This window comes from Pipistrellus hanaki (assembly GCF_964339955.1).
Source record: "Pipistrellus hanaki genome assembly, chromosome: 9".
Classification (NCBI taxonomy): domain Eukaryota; kingdom Metazoa; phylum Chordata; class Mammalia; order Chiroptera; family Vespertilionidae; genus Pipistrellus; species Pipistrellus hanaki.
The window spans coordinates 53,297,826-53,313,768 of NC_140511.1; the positions used below are offsets into that span (position 1 = coordinate 53,297,826).

Sequence of the window (15,943 nt, forward strand, 5' to 3'; positions counted from 1 at the left end):
CTAGAAAAAGACAATCTTCCAAAACTCAGTCAGGAAAAATAAAAAGATCTGAATAGGTCAATAGTTATCGACCTATATAAAGGAAATTGAAGCAGTTAAAAAAAAAAAAAAAAAAAAAAAAAAAAAAAAAAAAAACCTTCCAGCAAAACAAAATCTGTGGTCCGGATAGCTTCACATGGGAGGTTTACCAAGCATTCAAAGAAGAACTAAAACCTACTTTCCTCAAACTATTCCAAAAAATTCAAGAGGAAGGCATACTTTTAAACTCTTTCTATAAAGCCAGCATTATCCTAATCCCAAAACCACATAAAGACACTACAGAGGAAGAGAATTACAGGCCAATATCCCTAATGAACATACTAGTAGATACTAAAATCCTCAACAAAATTCTAGCAAATTGAAATAAATAAAACTGTCATTATTTGCAGATGACATGATATTATACATAGAAAACTGTAAAGACTTTATCACAAAAAAACTACTAGATTTAATAAATAAATTTGGCAATGTAGCAGGATCCAAAATTAACACCCAGAAATCTATGGTTTTTTTATACACCAATAATTAATTTGCAGAAAGGAGAAACAAAAAACAAAAAACAAACAAACAAAAAAGACAGAAAGAAAGAAAGAAAGAAAGAAAGAAAGAAAGAAAGAAAGAAAGAAAACTCCATTTACCATTGCACCAAAAAAAATAAGATACCTAGGAATAAACTTAACTAAGGAGGTAAAAGACCTGTACTCAGAAAACTAAAGGACATTGAAAAAAGAGATAGAAGACCTAAATAAATGGAAGAATATACTGTGTTCATAGACTGGTAGAATCATACATCATTAAAATGTCCATATTACCCAAAGAAATCTAAAGATTCAATACAATCCCCATTAAAATACCAATGGCATATTTCATAGACCTAGAAAAAAGTCTCCAAAAATTCATATGAAATAAAAAAAACAACGAATAGCTGCATCAATATTATCTAGAATGTCTCAGTAATTTACCCAGACATTTATTTATATTTTAAATATAGTACAGAATGTCATGATCATCTAATTTCATGAATTATAGATTAATAGGAGAAATTAGAAATTATTCACAACTAAGCAAGAAATAGCAGCCTATAATCTAAAAAGGAGAAACCAACACATACACACAAACACACTGAAAATTATATCTATATCAAATAAACACAAGAACTCCACAGTTTCAGAACTGTAAGGAAATAACCATAAAGCTAACAGTCTTAATTATCCCAATGATCTCTGGGGGCATCATTACAGTATAGTGTGGTAAAATAACTGACATTTATAATATTATAATCATTGTGATACCTCAAATTTATGGAGTTTGCAGTTCATATGAGACTTTTTATATTCATTATTAGAGTTAATTCTCAAAATCTTTGAGTTACCAAATCAGGTATAGGTATCATAGGAAATTTTAAATTTTGTGGCTCAGGGATATTGTAGAACTTACCAAGGGTCATGTAAATTGTCAGATAGGTATTGGTGTTCATAGGCTACTGCATCATGACTTCAAATCATCAAATAATATTTACTTTTATGCTATCTACTGTGGTTAGTAAGACAGAAAAGTATGTAATACATTCTAGAAATTTCCACAAAAATTGCTGATGTGCTAAACAAATCCAAAAAATTAATTTGAAACTTACACAAATTTAATTTGAAAGTTTTTAAACTTTTAAGCCCTTGAAGAAATAAAATTCAGTAACATGAAAAATTCCCTTATATCAAATCCCCATTTCCCTATATGCCACAGAGATTTAAACTTACAATGTTAGTAGTAAATCCACAACCATTAATTATCCTACATTTTAAAGTTTAAAATCTGTACATAAAAAAATAAAAGAACATGCACATTATAGCAATCACTTAGATTTGATTTATTTAACTGAAAACACAGAAGCATCAGAGGGAAGGTGGGGATGGAGGTGGCAAAGGAGATATTAACCAAAGAACTTGTATGCATACTAGTATATGCATAACCCATGGACACAGGCAAGTGTGTGAAGGCCTGAGAGGATGCGGGGTGGCAGGTGCAGTGTAGAGGAGAAAATGGGGGAGGGGGGAAAGAGAGACATCTGTAATACTGTTGACAATAAAGATACATTTTTTACAAAGTATTATTAGTCTTTCACCTAGAGATACTTGAACCTAGGTGGATTCTTGTGGGGAGAGAAAGTGGATGTGGGATATTAGAGTAGATGTCCTATGTCAAAGCACTTCTCCCTTGAACATTTAGCTTCAACAATATTAGAAACGCTCAATGCTACAATATTTGGAGGCAAAATAATGATATTTATAATATTTCTAAAAATGAGAAGAAATAAATTGCTTTGGGTTTTCTTTTTGTTTTGAAGCAATTGATTTTTCATAATCAAACACTGTCCAGCAAAAAGAAAGTAGGAGAGAGAAAATTAAAAGTAAAGATGCAGCTGAAAAAAATTCCTATACTACATTTTTTCCAGGGCAAGGCTTATAGTCAGTTGAAAACCTTGATTTGCTATCATAAGAACAAAACAAAAAAAAATGCACAAAAATTTTACATAAATGGAGCTATCTGCTTAACACTCCTAATGGATCACAATCTGCCATCACCATGGTAACCTCTGAATAACTTTTTCCAGGCTAGTGCCAATTATGCACTTCTCTGGCCCTTGAAATCCCACGCTCTTTTTTTTAAGGCCTGGAATTTTTAAAAGAATAAAGCCCAACACTTAAGTCCACACATACCCTCTTGTTCAGTCCGAGTCATTTCCTCAAGCTTCTTCTGTTTCAGTGTGTCCACCACATCGGCAAGGCTCCCTTTGCGGCGTTCTGGGGTTCCAAAAGTAACACTGGTCATTATCTCGCGGTCCCGACTCCCTTCGTCAGGCTTATGTGGTGAGGTAGAGGTATTTCGGAAGGAATATAGGGAACATAACTTATTATTCTCTGACTCCTAGAAAAGAGAGAAAGAAAAAAAAAACAGAATAAAATAAAACCATTAGAATACTTGTTTCTTTGCATATCATTGGGAGAAAAAGATCCCAAACTCAGATTGACAATATATGATGCTTAGATGGACAAATAAAATACAATAACTATTTCCGCTTAAAAAAATACTAAACACTAAAGCAATTATGAAAATGCAGATTCATACTAGTGTGTTGTTTTTTATTAAAAGCAGCCTGTGCTTCAAAACCAATTTCAAAATGGACACCTCAACTTCTTCCTCATTTGTGCCCTTCTTTTAAAATAGTTTAGATTCAATTACTAATTATTAGAATTGGTAAAATTTTTCTTTAAATTGGCAGTTTAATTAGCAGAGCCTAAAAATACATATACATCACAAAAACATTATCATCCTTGAACTTAGAAACAGTAGAGAAATTAGCTTCAGTGATTGTTAGTTGTTCACCAGAAAACATAAAAAATGTCTAAGTCACTGCCAGAAAAATAACTAACCTGAATATTTTTCTATGTTGAGTTTTGGGAGAATCACTTTTTTCTAGCTGTATATCTGTCAAAAATTACAGAAACTTCTTTCCATTCCTTACCTTTACCCTAGTTAAACACATTTCTCATATAGCATTTAGAAATGGTTTGTTGTTTATTTGTTTACAAAGGAACAAGTTTGTTACAGAAACATTTGCACAAGAATTACTTCATAGTACAGAGAAAGCTGGCTAACTGTGATGAGGAAAAACAAATCTTAGATGAAAAATAATATACACCTATAAGTTTATAGAAAGAAAATATTTACATATCCCTCTAAATCAGAACTGAGGGTTGAAAGCAACTACTATTTGTCCATTGCCCATCAGTAGTCTTGCATTCGCCTTATCTATCTGTGCTCAGGCAGTCTCTCTCCCAATAAGAAATGTTTCGAACTAAAGCCTTTGTGATTTTTTCATCAGAAGCTTGAAAATCCTATCTGCTCCTATATTTCTCACCATCCTCACAAAGAAGCCTGGCAAGCTTCCAGAACTATGTAGAAGAAGAAGAAGAAGCAGGAGGTAAGTTACAGTTAATAATTAGTGGAAAGGGGTGGAAGGAAAAGGAATCTAGAGAAGTTTCCACATATATTAAATAATAATTGTACTCAATAAATGTTATGTATGTATATATTATCATTTTTAAGAAGGTAGGAATAAAACTTATTTTCAGAGTTATTGGGAGCATATAATGAAATAACAGTTATAAAGTAATTAGACACAATGCTAAACTCATAGGCAGTGGTTTAATTAATGGTAGGTGTTATTATGCTGATTAAGGAGCAGACTTAGGAATGGAGTCACGGAGTATTATCCCCCTTCTTTGGTAAGAAATGTTATGAGTCTTGAACTAAATTGAATATTGTGAAGTCTGTGAATATATTTTAAAAACTACTGAATTGTATACATCAAAAGGATAGTTATGTGTATTATATCTCAATAAAGCTATTAAAATACTGCGAGTCCAGGAATTAAGCAAAGAAATAAAAAGGCTCATGGACACAGACAACAATATAATAATTGCCAGAAGGAAGAAGGTAAAGGGAGGATAAATGGTGATCAAAGGAGACTCAACTTGGGGTGGTAAACACACAATACACTATACAGATGGTGTGTTGCAGAATTGTAAACCTGAAACCTGTATAATTTTACTAACCAAATGTCACCCCAATAAATTCAATTTTAAAAAGTCTATAGATTCAACGCAATCCCTATTAAAATACCAATGGCATACTTCACAGAACTAGAACAAATACTTCAAAAGTTTATATGGAATCATATAGACCCCAAATAGCTGCAGCAATCTTGAGGGGGGGAAAAAGAATTAAGTTAGAGAGTTCATAATACTTGATATCAAACTATGCAACAAAGCTATTATAACCAAAACAGCTTGGTACTGGCACAAAAATAGGCATATAGACCAATAGATCAGAAGAGAAACCCCAGAAATTGACCTACACCATTATGGTCAATTAATATTTGACAAAGGAGGCAAGAATATACAATGAAATAAAGACAGCCTCTTCAATAAATGGTGCTGGGAAAACTGGACAGACACATGCAAAAAAATATTGTGAGCCAAATCTTAACCTTTTCCACATTCCCATTGTTGGCACAATGTCTATCACATTTGTCATGAAATCAAGTAACAAGGATACAATTAATGGGGCAGAGCAGGAAAGAGAGCTCCTCTTTACCTTGGTCCTAGATCTCTTCCTTCCCCAGGAGAGATGTTATATTTCATTAAAGTTTACAATAACTCTGTGGAGTGATGCAGAGGAACCCCTCTAGATACCAATCATGTTTACGCCTTAAACATGGCTTTTTGGAATGGCCTCTTGATTCTTCACTTTGGACAAGCAAAAACTGAGATATGTTTTTTGGAAAGCCATTTGACCTCTTACTACTGTCCCTATCAGAAATCTGACCTAAGTGTTTTTGAATTGATAATTACCATTTGATCAATCATGCTTCAGTCATTTTCATTTCAAATGCAAACTAGTCTTATATCATAGCCTATAAGTCAAAAAACAAATTCTGATTCAATCTAAGGGATTTAAGACCAAGTCAAAACATGAGAAGGTGGTTATCCATAGATGACTCACTATTGTCCATAATAAAGCAAATTTTTCCATCACTCAAAACATGGTAGAAGTGACTCTCCAGCCTGAGTAACAACTTTAAGTTGTCCTTAAAGCATTTGGGCTCCATACAGTACCACTTTTTTCTCTCAGGACTAATTTCAGTCTTACTTACTCATGTCACTTACTTAGATCAACTACATCTCTTGTTGTTGTTTTTTTACTCATGGTAATGTGGTCACTACCATCCTGCACCACAGACAGTAACCATGGGTTCCCTCACCGATTACCCACACACTGTCCTCAGCCCTGTAATGTGTGCAAAGTGGCTCAACACCATCAAAAAGCAGGCAACAAGAAGCTGAAAAGTCATGATTTCACCAAGGCATTAAGATAGGCAGTGCATGAAATCATAAATGGCTTAAGTCATATATGTAATCTTATAACATTCTTAGGAACAATAGAAAGGGGCAATATTTATATTTCTGGCCCTCACTTTTTAACTTTCTAAAACTTAAGAAGTTATGGCCTTTCATTAGTGGAGGCCTCTAGGCCAGCGGTCGGCAAACTGCGGCTTCCAAGCCTCGGTTTGCAGCTCTGTAAACTAATGAGTTTGCTGACCACTGGGATTGGGGCTTAATCACAAGGAACAACAATAGCCTGTAATTATTGGAATTGAGAGTCTAGGTCAGTGGTCGGCAAACTCATTAGTCAACAGAGCAGCAAACCATGGCTCGCAAGCTGCATGTGGCTCGTGAGCCGCAATTTGCCGACCACTGCTCTCGGCAATTTATTGGAGTAAAGGGAGACAAATCCAAACACTTTCAATGAAGAAATTACTGTTCGATAAAAGGCAATCATGTCTTATTTTAAAAACAGACTTCACAAAGAATCTCTAATCTTTTTTTCTAGAGGACTAAATCATTTTCAAATAAGTTTTCTTAAGAAAAGAAAAGCTTAACTTACTCTGTAAGTTTTAAAAACAAATTCTATGAAATATCAATTGAGGCAAGATTCCCAATGATAATATCTGAGTCTTAATGCATGTCACTGCAGCACAACGGTTGAGAGATCTGAGACAATATTTCCCTAAAGCAGTGATTCTCAAACTTCAAGATACAGAATCCCCTGGCAAGTATGTTAAATGCAGATTCCTTCATCTCCTCCCATACCCTGAAGAGTAGGACTCGGGAATATAAATTTTGAGGAACATCTCAAGTGATTCTGATCACAGTTACTTTAATTCTGATGTACCTCACTTGAAGAAACGTCAATCCCTACGGCAAATTAAATAAATGTGCTTCGCCTTAATGTTATAATGCAGATATAATTATGAATAATTTTAACAAGCCTGGTTAGTTGTAATTTTTAAAAATAACATAAAGGAGATTACCCCTCTTCTTTTGGCCTTTCTTGTGAAAACAACTAATGAATAACATTACTGAACACATGAATATCTCGAAAAGCAGAGTATATGGGACACGGTATAAGCATTAGTTCATTCGAAGAAAATTTACTATAAATATGTTTTCTTTCAACCCTTAACGTTGGTGACCTCACCAAACCTAACAGTAAAAATTGTTTTAAAATATTATTCAAACGAATTTCAGTCCTAACACAAAAAATAAAGCAATGTTGTTGATTCAAGTGATCTAAAGAGGATTTCACTGGAAATCAATTAAACACATTACTCAAATTATATGTAGAAGAGTGAAAAAGTACCCAGTAGGACCAGGAAAAAAATTCAGTAAGCAGAGTTTCTAGAAAAGGAAAGCAATTTTCACAAATTAAGAATATTTTAGTAAGAAGTTTTTGTGTCTGAAGGGATAAAAACATAAATATCAAAAACAAAGCATGTATGGATGGTAACAGATGTTAACTAAACTTATTGTGATGATTACTTCACAATATGTGCAAATATTGAATCATTATACTATTCTCATGAATTATTATACTGTACACCTGAAACTAATATAACATTTTATATCAATTATACATCAATTAAAAAACATGTGAGATGATGGATGTTAACTTATTGTGGCAATAATTTTACAATACACACATATATTATAATACACACTATGTTGTACACCTTTAACTAATATAATGTTTTGGTCAAGTATATCTCAATACAACAGAAAAAGCATGTTAAAATAATATTCCTTCAATTTTTCAAGTGTGATTTCTGAATGGTGATGATATTATTGGTAAATTTCTTTTTTTTTTTTTTTTTTTTTGCTTATTTGTGTTTTCTAACTTATAACTGATGAAGTATCGTTTTTTGTGTGTTCTTTGTATTTTTAATTAAATGAATAGCAATGGATAAATGATTTAAGTAGTTTCAGATATACAGCACAGTTATTAGACATTATATAACTTACTAAGTGATGTCCCTCAACAAGTCTAGCATCCAGCCTTGCATCAGAAATATTGTTTATATAATAAAGAGATGCTTGGAAAAAAATATAAAAGTAAATTTAAGAGAATGCAGTTTGAACTTCTTGAAGATTAGTACATTATAGTTTCCCTGTACTGAAACCAGAAAAAAAAATTCTTTCTAGATATTTCTGTAGTTGAGGGTTCTCAACTAACATTTTTTAAATAAATCTCTATTTAAAAGGGAATCCTTATATCAGCTAAAATCTATATCCTTATAATTATCACCCATTATTTCCTGTTTGCCCTCAAAAGCTTCACAAAATCAGTTTACTCCCAGTTCCCTATTAGAGTTGTTCAAACATCTTAAGGGAAGCATTAAATAGTCCTTTTCTAGGTGAAATTCCTCCAGTTTCTACAATCCATTTCTCCTTTATCATAATTTCCAGATCCTTTGTCTTTCTCCTCGGATGCCCTCCAATCTCTAGATACTGTACTAAAAATGGGTTGCCAACACCTGAATACAAAATTCGGCATCCTCATTTTCACCAGGAAGAAAAGTAACACTCAGATTACGAGGCTTCCCCCAAGCTCTGTAGCTGACAGAGCTAAAATCTAAATGTAGTTTTCTGATTCCAAATCCAATGTTGTTTTTTTCCCATTCCACAGTTATAATAAATAAATAAAATTAGTTATCGATTTTTGTATAAAAATCACCCTAAAATTCAGTGCTTAAAACAGTAACACTTATTATCTTTTATGGAATTTAGAGGCATCTGGCTGTTCGATGCTACCTCAAGGTCTCTCTTGAGGTTGTCAGTAAGTCAGTTGCTAAATCTGGAATCATCTCAAAAACTTCTTTACTCCCAAATGTAAACACTTCAAAACCTCAGGGCTGAAGTAAGGGGTTCCTTAGACATCATCCTCTATCTTTGTGCGATCTCTCTACATGATATTTCCTCTCCATGATGTTAGCTTCAAACATGATAGTTCAGGCTTCCAAAGTTGCATGCCCCCAGGAAGAGCCAGGTGAAATCTGTATCACTGTTTCTCACCTCGCCTGAGAACTCATGCCCTGTAAACTGTCAGTGTGTTCAATTTAATAGCGAGTACCAAGGTTTGCCCATAGTCAAGGGGATGGGAGTTTAATCTCTGCATTTTTATAGGATGGAATTATAATTACATCCTCAAATCTCTGCTGTGAGAAATGCATAATGTATAAAGCACTGAGTACAGTGACTATCACATAAGACTCAATAAATGATAACTACTCTTATTATTAAATTCAAATGCCCTTTATCCAATTGTCCTTTGTTTCAGTTTTCAGTCCTGAAAATACTGTCATGATAACCACTGGCACCATTTTTAGGTTTTCCTTTATACTCACTCATCTAAGTAGAATAATCAATATATGCTCAAAAACCATTTCCTTTATGAAGTCATCCCAAACTAATCCCACCAAGACCTGACCCTCAGGGAGCTCCAGTAACCTTACCACTTGTAATCAGCTTTTCCTGGAGATACTATGAACTTCCATTCAACCTAACAGCATATGGATTAACTCCATTCTGGCTAGGAGCAGCTAGAGAATGTGTCTGCTCTGATTCATCTGGGTTTACAATGGCACCTAGCCCAGGAATGTGAATGGACAGCCACATGGTGAACAGAGGAGAGAAGTGGGCTAAGGTTGCAAAGTCAGAGAAGATGTCAGGATTTGAGAAAATCACAGACCTTGCGCCAGAGACCATGGGCCAGAGACCATTTCTGACCAGGAATGGAATTCTTGTCCTACATAATGGAGTGGAAACCCACATACAGGCAAGAGTCATTGAAGTCAGGAGAAATGACTAAGAAATGGACTCTAACCAGATGAATTAATCAGCTTCCCTTTCTGCTGTCCAACCTAATTATAGGACAAACTATTCCCCTCTTACTCTTTCTTCCAACCATTAGCAAGGCTGATTTAAATGTGTTCAATCTTATTGCATTGTATGTTGTCATTTTTGTTTTGCTCTTTCATTTTGTTATACTACCTCTCTAATTATAGCTTTACCTCACTCTAGCCTGCCTTCCCTAAAGATAAGCTTTATTGAGATATCCTGATTTCTGACATTCTTTCTATCTATAGCAAACCTCCGTTTTCTCAGACCCTACTTTAAATCACTCAAAGTCTAAATCTTAAAAATGATTCTTTCCAACACTCTCTTACTGAGACACTCCATGTTTCTCTATGGTGTGTTTGTTCTCTTCACTGCAATGAAGAAACTCAGTTTGTTCAACTATAGATATGTTCCTGGTAATCTTTTGCTAAAGGGAATAAAGAAATGCAATGTCTGTAAAGAAATTAAAAACAATAATAAAACCAACTAAAGTTGCATGTATTGGCAACTTAACCATGTCAGTGATTAATATATTAAGTTATACTATATACTATATACTAGTATGCACTACTTTTTCTGATTATCTGCCTTAAAAAAACTTTTTTTGGAAGAACCAAAAATGTTCTAAGACTGTGAAGAGACACTCTACTGTGGTGTTATTGAGTGACTGACAGAAAAGCTTTATCTAATCTAGGTTCCAATAACTTCTTGCTAACAAAGGAAATCTAACCTTTTTAATATCCTGAGAACTAAATTGCTAACATTTATAGGTTCTTTCTCAGAGGAAAAAGTATGTTTTTCTCCAATGTGACATATTTTGAGGAAAAACACTGGTTTTAAAAAGCTTATATATATATGAAAATACTGAATTAGGCTCCAATTATCAACAATTGATTCTTGACAAAAGTATCATTTGCTCTAATAGTGAAATAAAGAATATTCTTTTTCTCTTTAATTAAAAATGATACTGGTAGAATATATTAAATTTACATAGCATTCTCAAAATTGGAATAATATCATTTCACTTTATTATATTATTATACTGTTCAATAACAATAAATTTATTCATGATGTGTCAGAATGTAGATTTTTTTAACCAATATTTGCTAAAGTATCATGACTCCTAAAGTCCAAGAAGGAAAAGCCATTTTAAAAATATTATTTTGATTCCAATAAAAAAATTACAAGACAAAAGTTTTTTAAGATGGCCTCATTACCATATTTAATAAATGAAAGTAAATATAGTGAACAGAGTAAATACAGAAAAATATTAAATTCTCCAAACTTGTCAAGACAATGACATAGAAAAGCTTTGCATCATCTAAATACCATAAGCCGCACATATACAATCAAATCTCAAGTTCAAAGGTCCTTAGAAATTCAATCGTTCAACACCATCTAGTACTTGAATTTCCTATGCAAGAAAGGTAGTATAATAGTTAACAAGTAAAAGGTCTTTGGGCCAGATTTTCTAGTTAAATATGTTTTTCCATCTACATTCCATATAACCCCAAACAAGTTAGATGATTTTTCTGTGCCTTAATTCCCTCATCTATAAAATGGGAGTGATGATAACAGTAGTACAGAACATACCTCATAGTGTTGATATGAAAATTAAATTAATTAATAAAAATAAAACATCTGTTATATAGTAACTGCTCATTAAATGATGGCGGTGGTAGTAGTAGTGATGATGGCTGTTACAATTTCCCTGGCAAGCAACTTTTTGCCTCTCCTTAAACACCTTCACTGTTTGAAGATTTGGCACTTCTCAAAGCAGTTGATTTTATCTTTGGAGGTTGTCGAACATTCTTATTTATAGGAATATGAATCCTATGCCTTCAAACCATGGAAACATTTACAACCACAGCACTTTCAAAACATAAACACAGCATTATAGTAGCCTTGTATCTTTTCTTTTTCTGGCAAAACATCCCCGTTTTCTTCCTCATAAGACATGGGTCAGCCATCCAGATCATTCTCCTCTGAGTATGTTCCAATTTGAATCTCTGGATCTCTTAAATAGGAGTGCCCTGAATTGAATGTGTTCAATATTGTCTAAATAAATAATTAAGGCACATGATCACTGAGGGGTAATAAAGATCATGGATAGGCAACCTCACAGATGAGAATACTTACAACTTTTTGGTAATGGAACAGTAAAAAGAGCTTTAAAGTGAGGCCATGTGATAGTGAATTCTCCAACACATGGAGCAACATTCTATCAAGGTTTAGCTATTAGATGATTCATGTGCCTTCCAAACCAGACAGCTACTTTCATCTGGCAATTTATTAGAGTTTAAACTACCATATGATATTCAACCTGAACAACACTATCAGGCTATGTTGAGTTGGCTAAGACAATTTTAACCCTGAAACCAACAAATTTCAAATTAGCAAGAAACTTGGTTATAGTTCAAATCTTTCATGTTTGAGATGAGGAAACTGAATCCAGAGATTGGAAATGACTTCCCTAATGTCACACAGCAAATTAGTGTCAGAGATTAAACACAGGCCTTCTGTGAAATAACAGTGAGATAACACCCTATCCTTTCCTACATAACCCCAGGGAAAATCTGATTTAAGAGGGAGGGAGGGACAGGGAAGAAGTAGTATGATTATGCAGATATTGGAGACTTATAATTTAAAAAGTTTTCCAGAGCAAGTTTCTATGCATGGAGAATCTCTAATGGTTCCATGGAGGTTTCCCTAAGAGGTAACTACTTTCTCAACTGTCTATTATATTATCTTCATGCTCTCCTCCTTTGCAGTTGTTTTCATTGCTTCCCCATTTCAGGGTGTAGTTATAAAAAATAACTGTATTTTTTTTTACATATAATCAGCAAAGCAGCTTGTATGATTCATAGAATCCAGATATCGGTCAGTTAGATTGTCACGAACCTATTTTGCATCATCCAAATGAGAAATAATGAAGAGAACTTTGGGGGTTATCCACCCCAGATATCATAATTAAGAATCTGAAGCCACCCGGCTGACATGGCTCAGTGGTTGAGTGTCAACCTATGACTCAGAAGATCATGGTTTGATTCCCATTCAGGGCACATGCCTCAGTTGCAGGCTCAATCCCCAATGTGGGGTGTGCAGGAGGCAGTCCATTCAATGATTCTCTCTCATCATTGATGTATCTCTCTCTCCCTTTCCTTTCCTCTCTTAAGTCAATAATAAAAATATATTATTTTTTTAAAGGAGTCAAAGTAAAACACACACACACACAAACACACACACACACACACACACACACACACACACGCAAACAAAAAATGCCTCCTTACCATCTTCCAAAAACAGAGAAAATAGCCTTGAAAATAAAAGAACCAAGGTACCAAAGACCTATTGCATGATGCAGGTGTTGGCAGGGAGAGGAGTGCATGTAATAGTAGTATGACACAAGTATCCATTGAAGTTTGTTTAATTTAGAAAAATCTGTTCTTAATTCAATATAAAAACTAGGGCCATTGTGGGGGAGAAGGGACCTACAGTCACTTCAAGGGTATGAGAGTAGTTTCAGGAAAAATAGAAAATAAGATATAAAACTCTTAGGAAAAAGGCAAGGTAGCTGGGATCCACAAGGAAAAGAGATACTAATTAGGCTCCTGGAAATAATATCGATGTGATAATTTACTCATGTTTAGGGTGTCTATTTTTAAATGATGAGGCTGGGGTCATAAAAATAGATCAGCTCATGCTCTTTATACCTCACAAATCTTAACATTAAAAAGTACCAGAGTCCAATGAAGGTCGGTCAAACCCATTTATCCCTTAATAGAGATTCTGCTCTATTACAGTGAAATCCTTTCATAGCCTAATTTTCCAAGGGAAGAGGGACTAGCGAACAGATTGCTCTGTGTGTCATACACTGAGCACTCAGTCACTCTGTGATCTCAACAATCTCTCATCTTCACTGGGATCTTGCCCAGAAAGGTTCCCAAGTTTGAGAATTTCACCCAAAAAGCCTTCAAATTTCCTTCTAATATATCAAATACATATAATGGCTTACCCAGAAACTCTTAGTGATTCAGAAATTTCTAAATAACATCTCTAGCTCTCTGATTTAAGTTTTTATAGATAGAACAAGTTCAAAGAATGTAACAAAGGCTATGTTGTTTATGAAACAACTATCCAGCTATCTATCTATCTATCTATCTATCTATCTATCTATCTACCTACCTATCTGTCTAACTATCTATATTTACATTTCCAGGGAAGGTGAAACTAGGCACAAAAATGTCACCAATTTACCACAAAGCAGCAAGTAGAAGTATAATTTTGTCATCAGGTGCCCCAGTGTATAGAAGCATTACTCTACCTGGAGGCAATACACAAACTTGGATTGATGGTTCAGTTAGAATCAGAGAGAACATGCTTTCTTTCTGGGAGGAGTGGGAGGTGTTAATTTTTATTTTTCTCTCTTAATTTTCAAATACCCAAAACTTATATTCAGATTGATTTCTGGCCCTTCTGTACTATTCTTCATAGATAAAAAAAAAAAAAAAAAAAAAAAAAAAAAAAAAAAAAAGTAGCCAAAAGAGAGCTAAACTCTAACCTTATTGTCAATTTCACAAAGCAAAATAAATAAACTATAATAAACTTTATATACAAACCATATCAGTGTGAGAAAAAGAAAGAGAGAAAAGCAGGTATATTTGGTAGAAGCATAGCAGGTATAAAATAAGTTAATACAATTGAAGGGCAAATGTTAACTCTAAATTCAACTGTAAAAGTTTTCTCAATTTCATGGATTACATTAGCTTAATCCTAACTAACCTAATGCTATCTAAAAAGCTACCAATTTACCACTGAGACTAACCAAAAAGTTTCTAAATAACAGTAAATGTAAAAAAAAAAAAATAAAGTTCTAATTCTTTGTGTTTCTAGGCAAATGAATCTCTCATATTATACCACCACAATCTACCAATGCTTGAATGAGGGAAATTTCTTCCCAGAAGTTTGATGAACTTGAAAATATTGAATTCTAGGTACTCTCAGTACACTGGCAGTGAGTATAAATCAGAATTAAATTATAATACAAACAAGCGTTTACAAATAACTTTCAATCATTTTATTAAATAATGCTTTCCATTTTCTAAAGTGTTAATAAAATATAAAGAAGATAAATAAAATGTATATCATTTCTAATTATTATCTGATTGTAAAATATTATTAGTAAAGGTGTGTAATTTATACTTTTGATTTCAGAATATAGTTTACAAAGGGATGTATCATTGAACTCAATTTTTATCACTTAGAAAAATAATGCCTAGAAGACATGGGAATATAGTAATACCAAAATAATATTTAAGAGGTTAATAATGTAAAAAAATAAATATGCCGTCACATTAAAAGATTAAGTAACAAAAGGAATAATAGCTTGAAGTTGTTCCTCTTTAAAAAAGGTTACATTTTTCTTGTTCCTCTTTAATAAGGAAAACTTATTACAGAGGACAACCAAACAGTGGGATAATTTGCATATCACGGTAATTAAGGCACATTCATTAGATGTGTTCAAGAAAGATTAGATGTGTTCAAGAAGAACAGAGTAGGGTCTTTCCTGCTTAATGCAGGTGTTTTGACTCAATATCAAAGAAAGCCCTTTCAAGCTCATCCCCGATTGAACAATGGGAGCAGGATTTGTTACCTTAAACTCACTTTTATGGAAAGCAACCCTCTCCAAATAAAGTAAGAAGGTAGATCAGCGAAATAAGCCAGTCGGAGAAAGATCTCATATGTGGGATATAATGAGCAATGTAATTTGATGAACAAGAATAGATCCAGAGACAATGGGGGGAGGGGGAAGATGGTTAGAAAGCAATAAAAGGATTTGTATGCATGCATATTAGCATAACCAATGGGGCAGTGAGGGCTTGCCCAGGGTGGGAATGGCTTGGAGGGGGGAGGGTGTCAATTGGGGGATCATATGTAAAACTTTAAACAATAAAAATTAAAAAGATGCAACTCTATTATATGACCTATATAAAGGTTGTACCCCCAAAATGTATACATGCTATAACAGCTGATAGCTCAATTTTAAAATGAAATGTATTTTATAAAGAAGGAGGAGGAGGAGGAAGTGGAGGAAGAAAAGGAGGAGG

The 15,943-nt window shown here is 33.7% G+C and overlaps 1 protein-coding gene across 8 annotated transcripts in view; it reads right to left on the bottom strand.

The window, feature by feature from the left end:
- Positions 1-15,943, bottom strand: part of SOX6 (SRY-box transcription factor 6) — a 522,879-nt gene that overhangs the window by 284,003 nt on the left and 222,933 nt on the right. For all 8 annotated transcript variants that reach the window (XM_084895473.1, XM_084895470.1, XM_084895466.1 and 5 more), the window contains one exon: positions 2,754-2,961. In XM_084895473.1, coding sequence (XP_084751599.1) covers positions 2,754-2,961 — 208 coding nt within the window. The remainder of the gene's footprint in view (positions 1-2,753; positions 2,962-15,943) is intronic.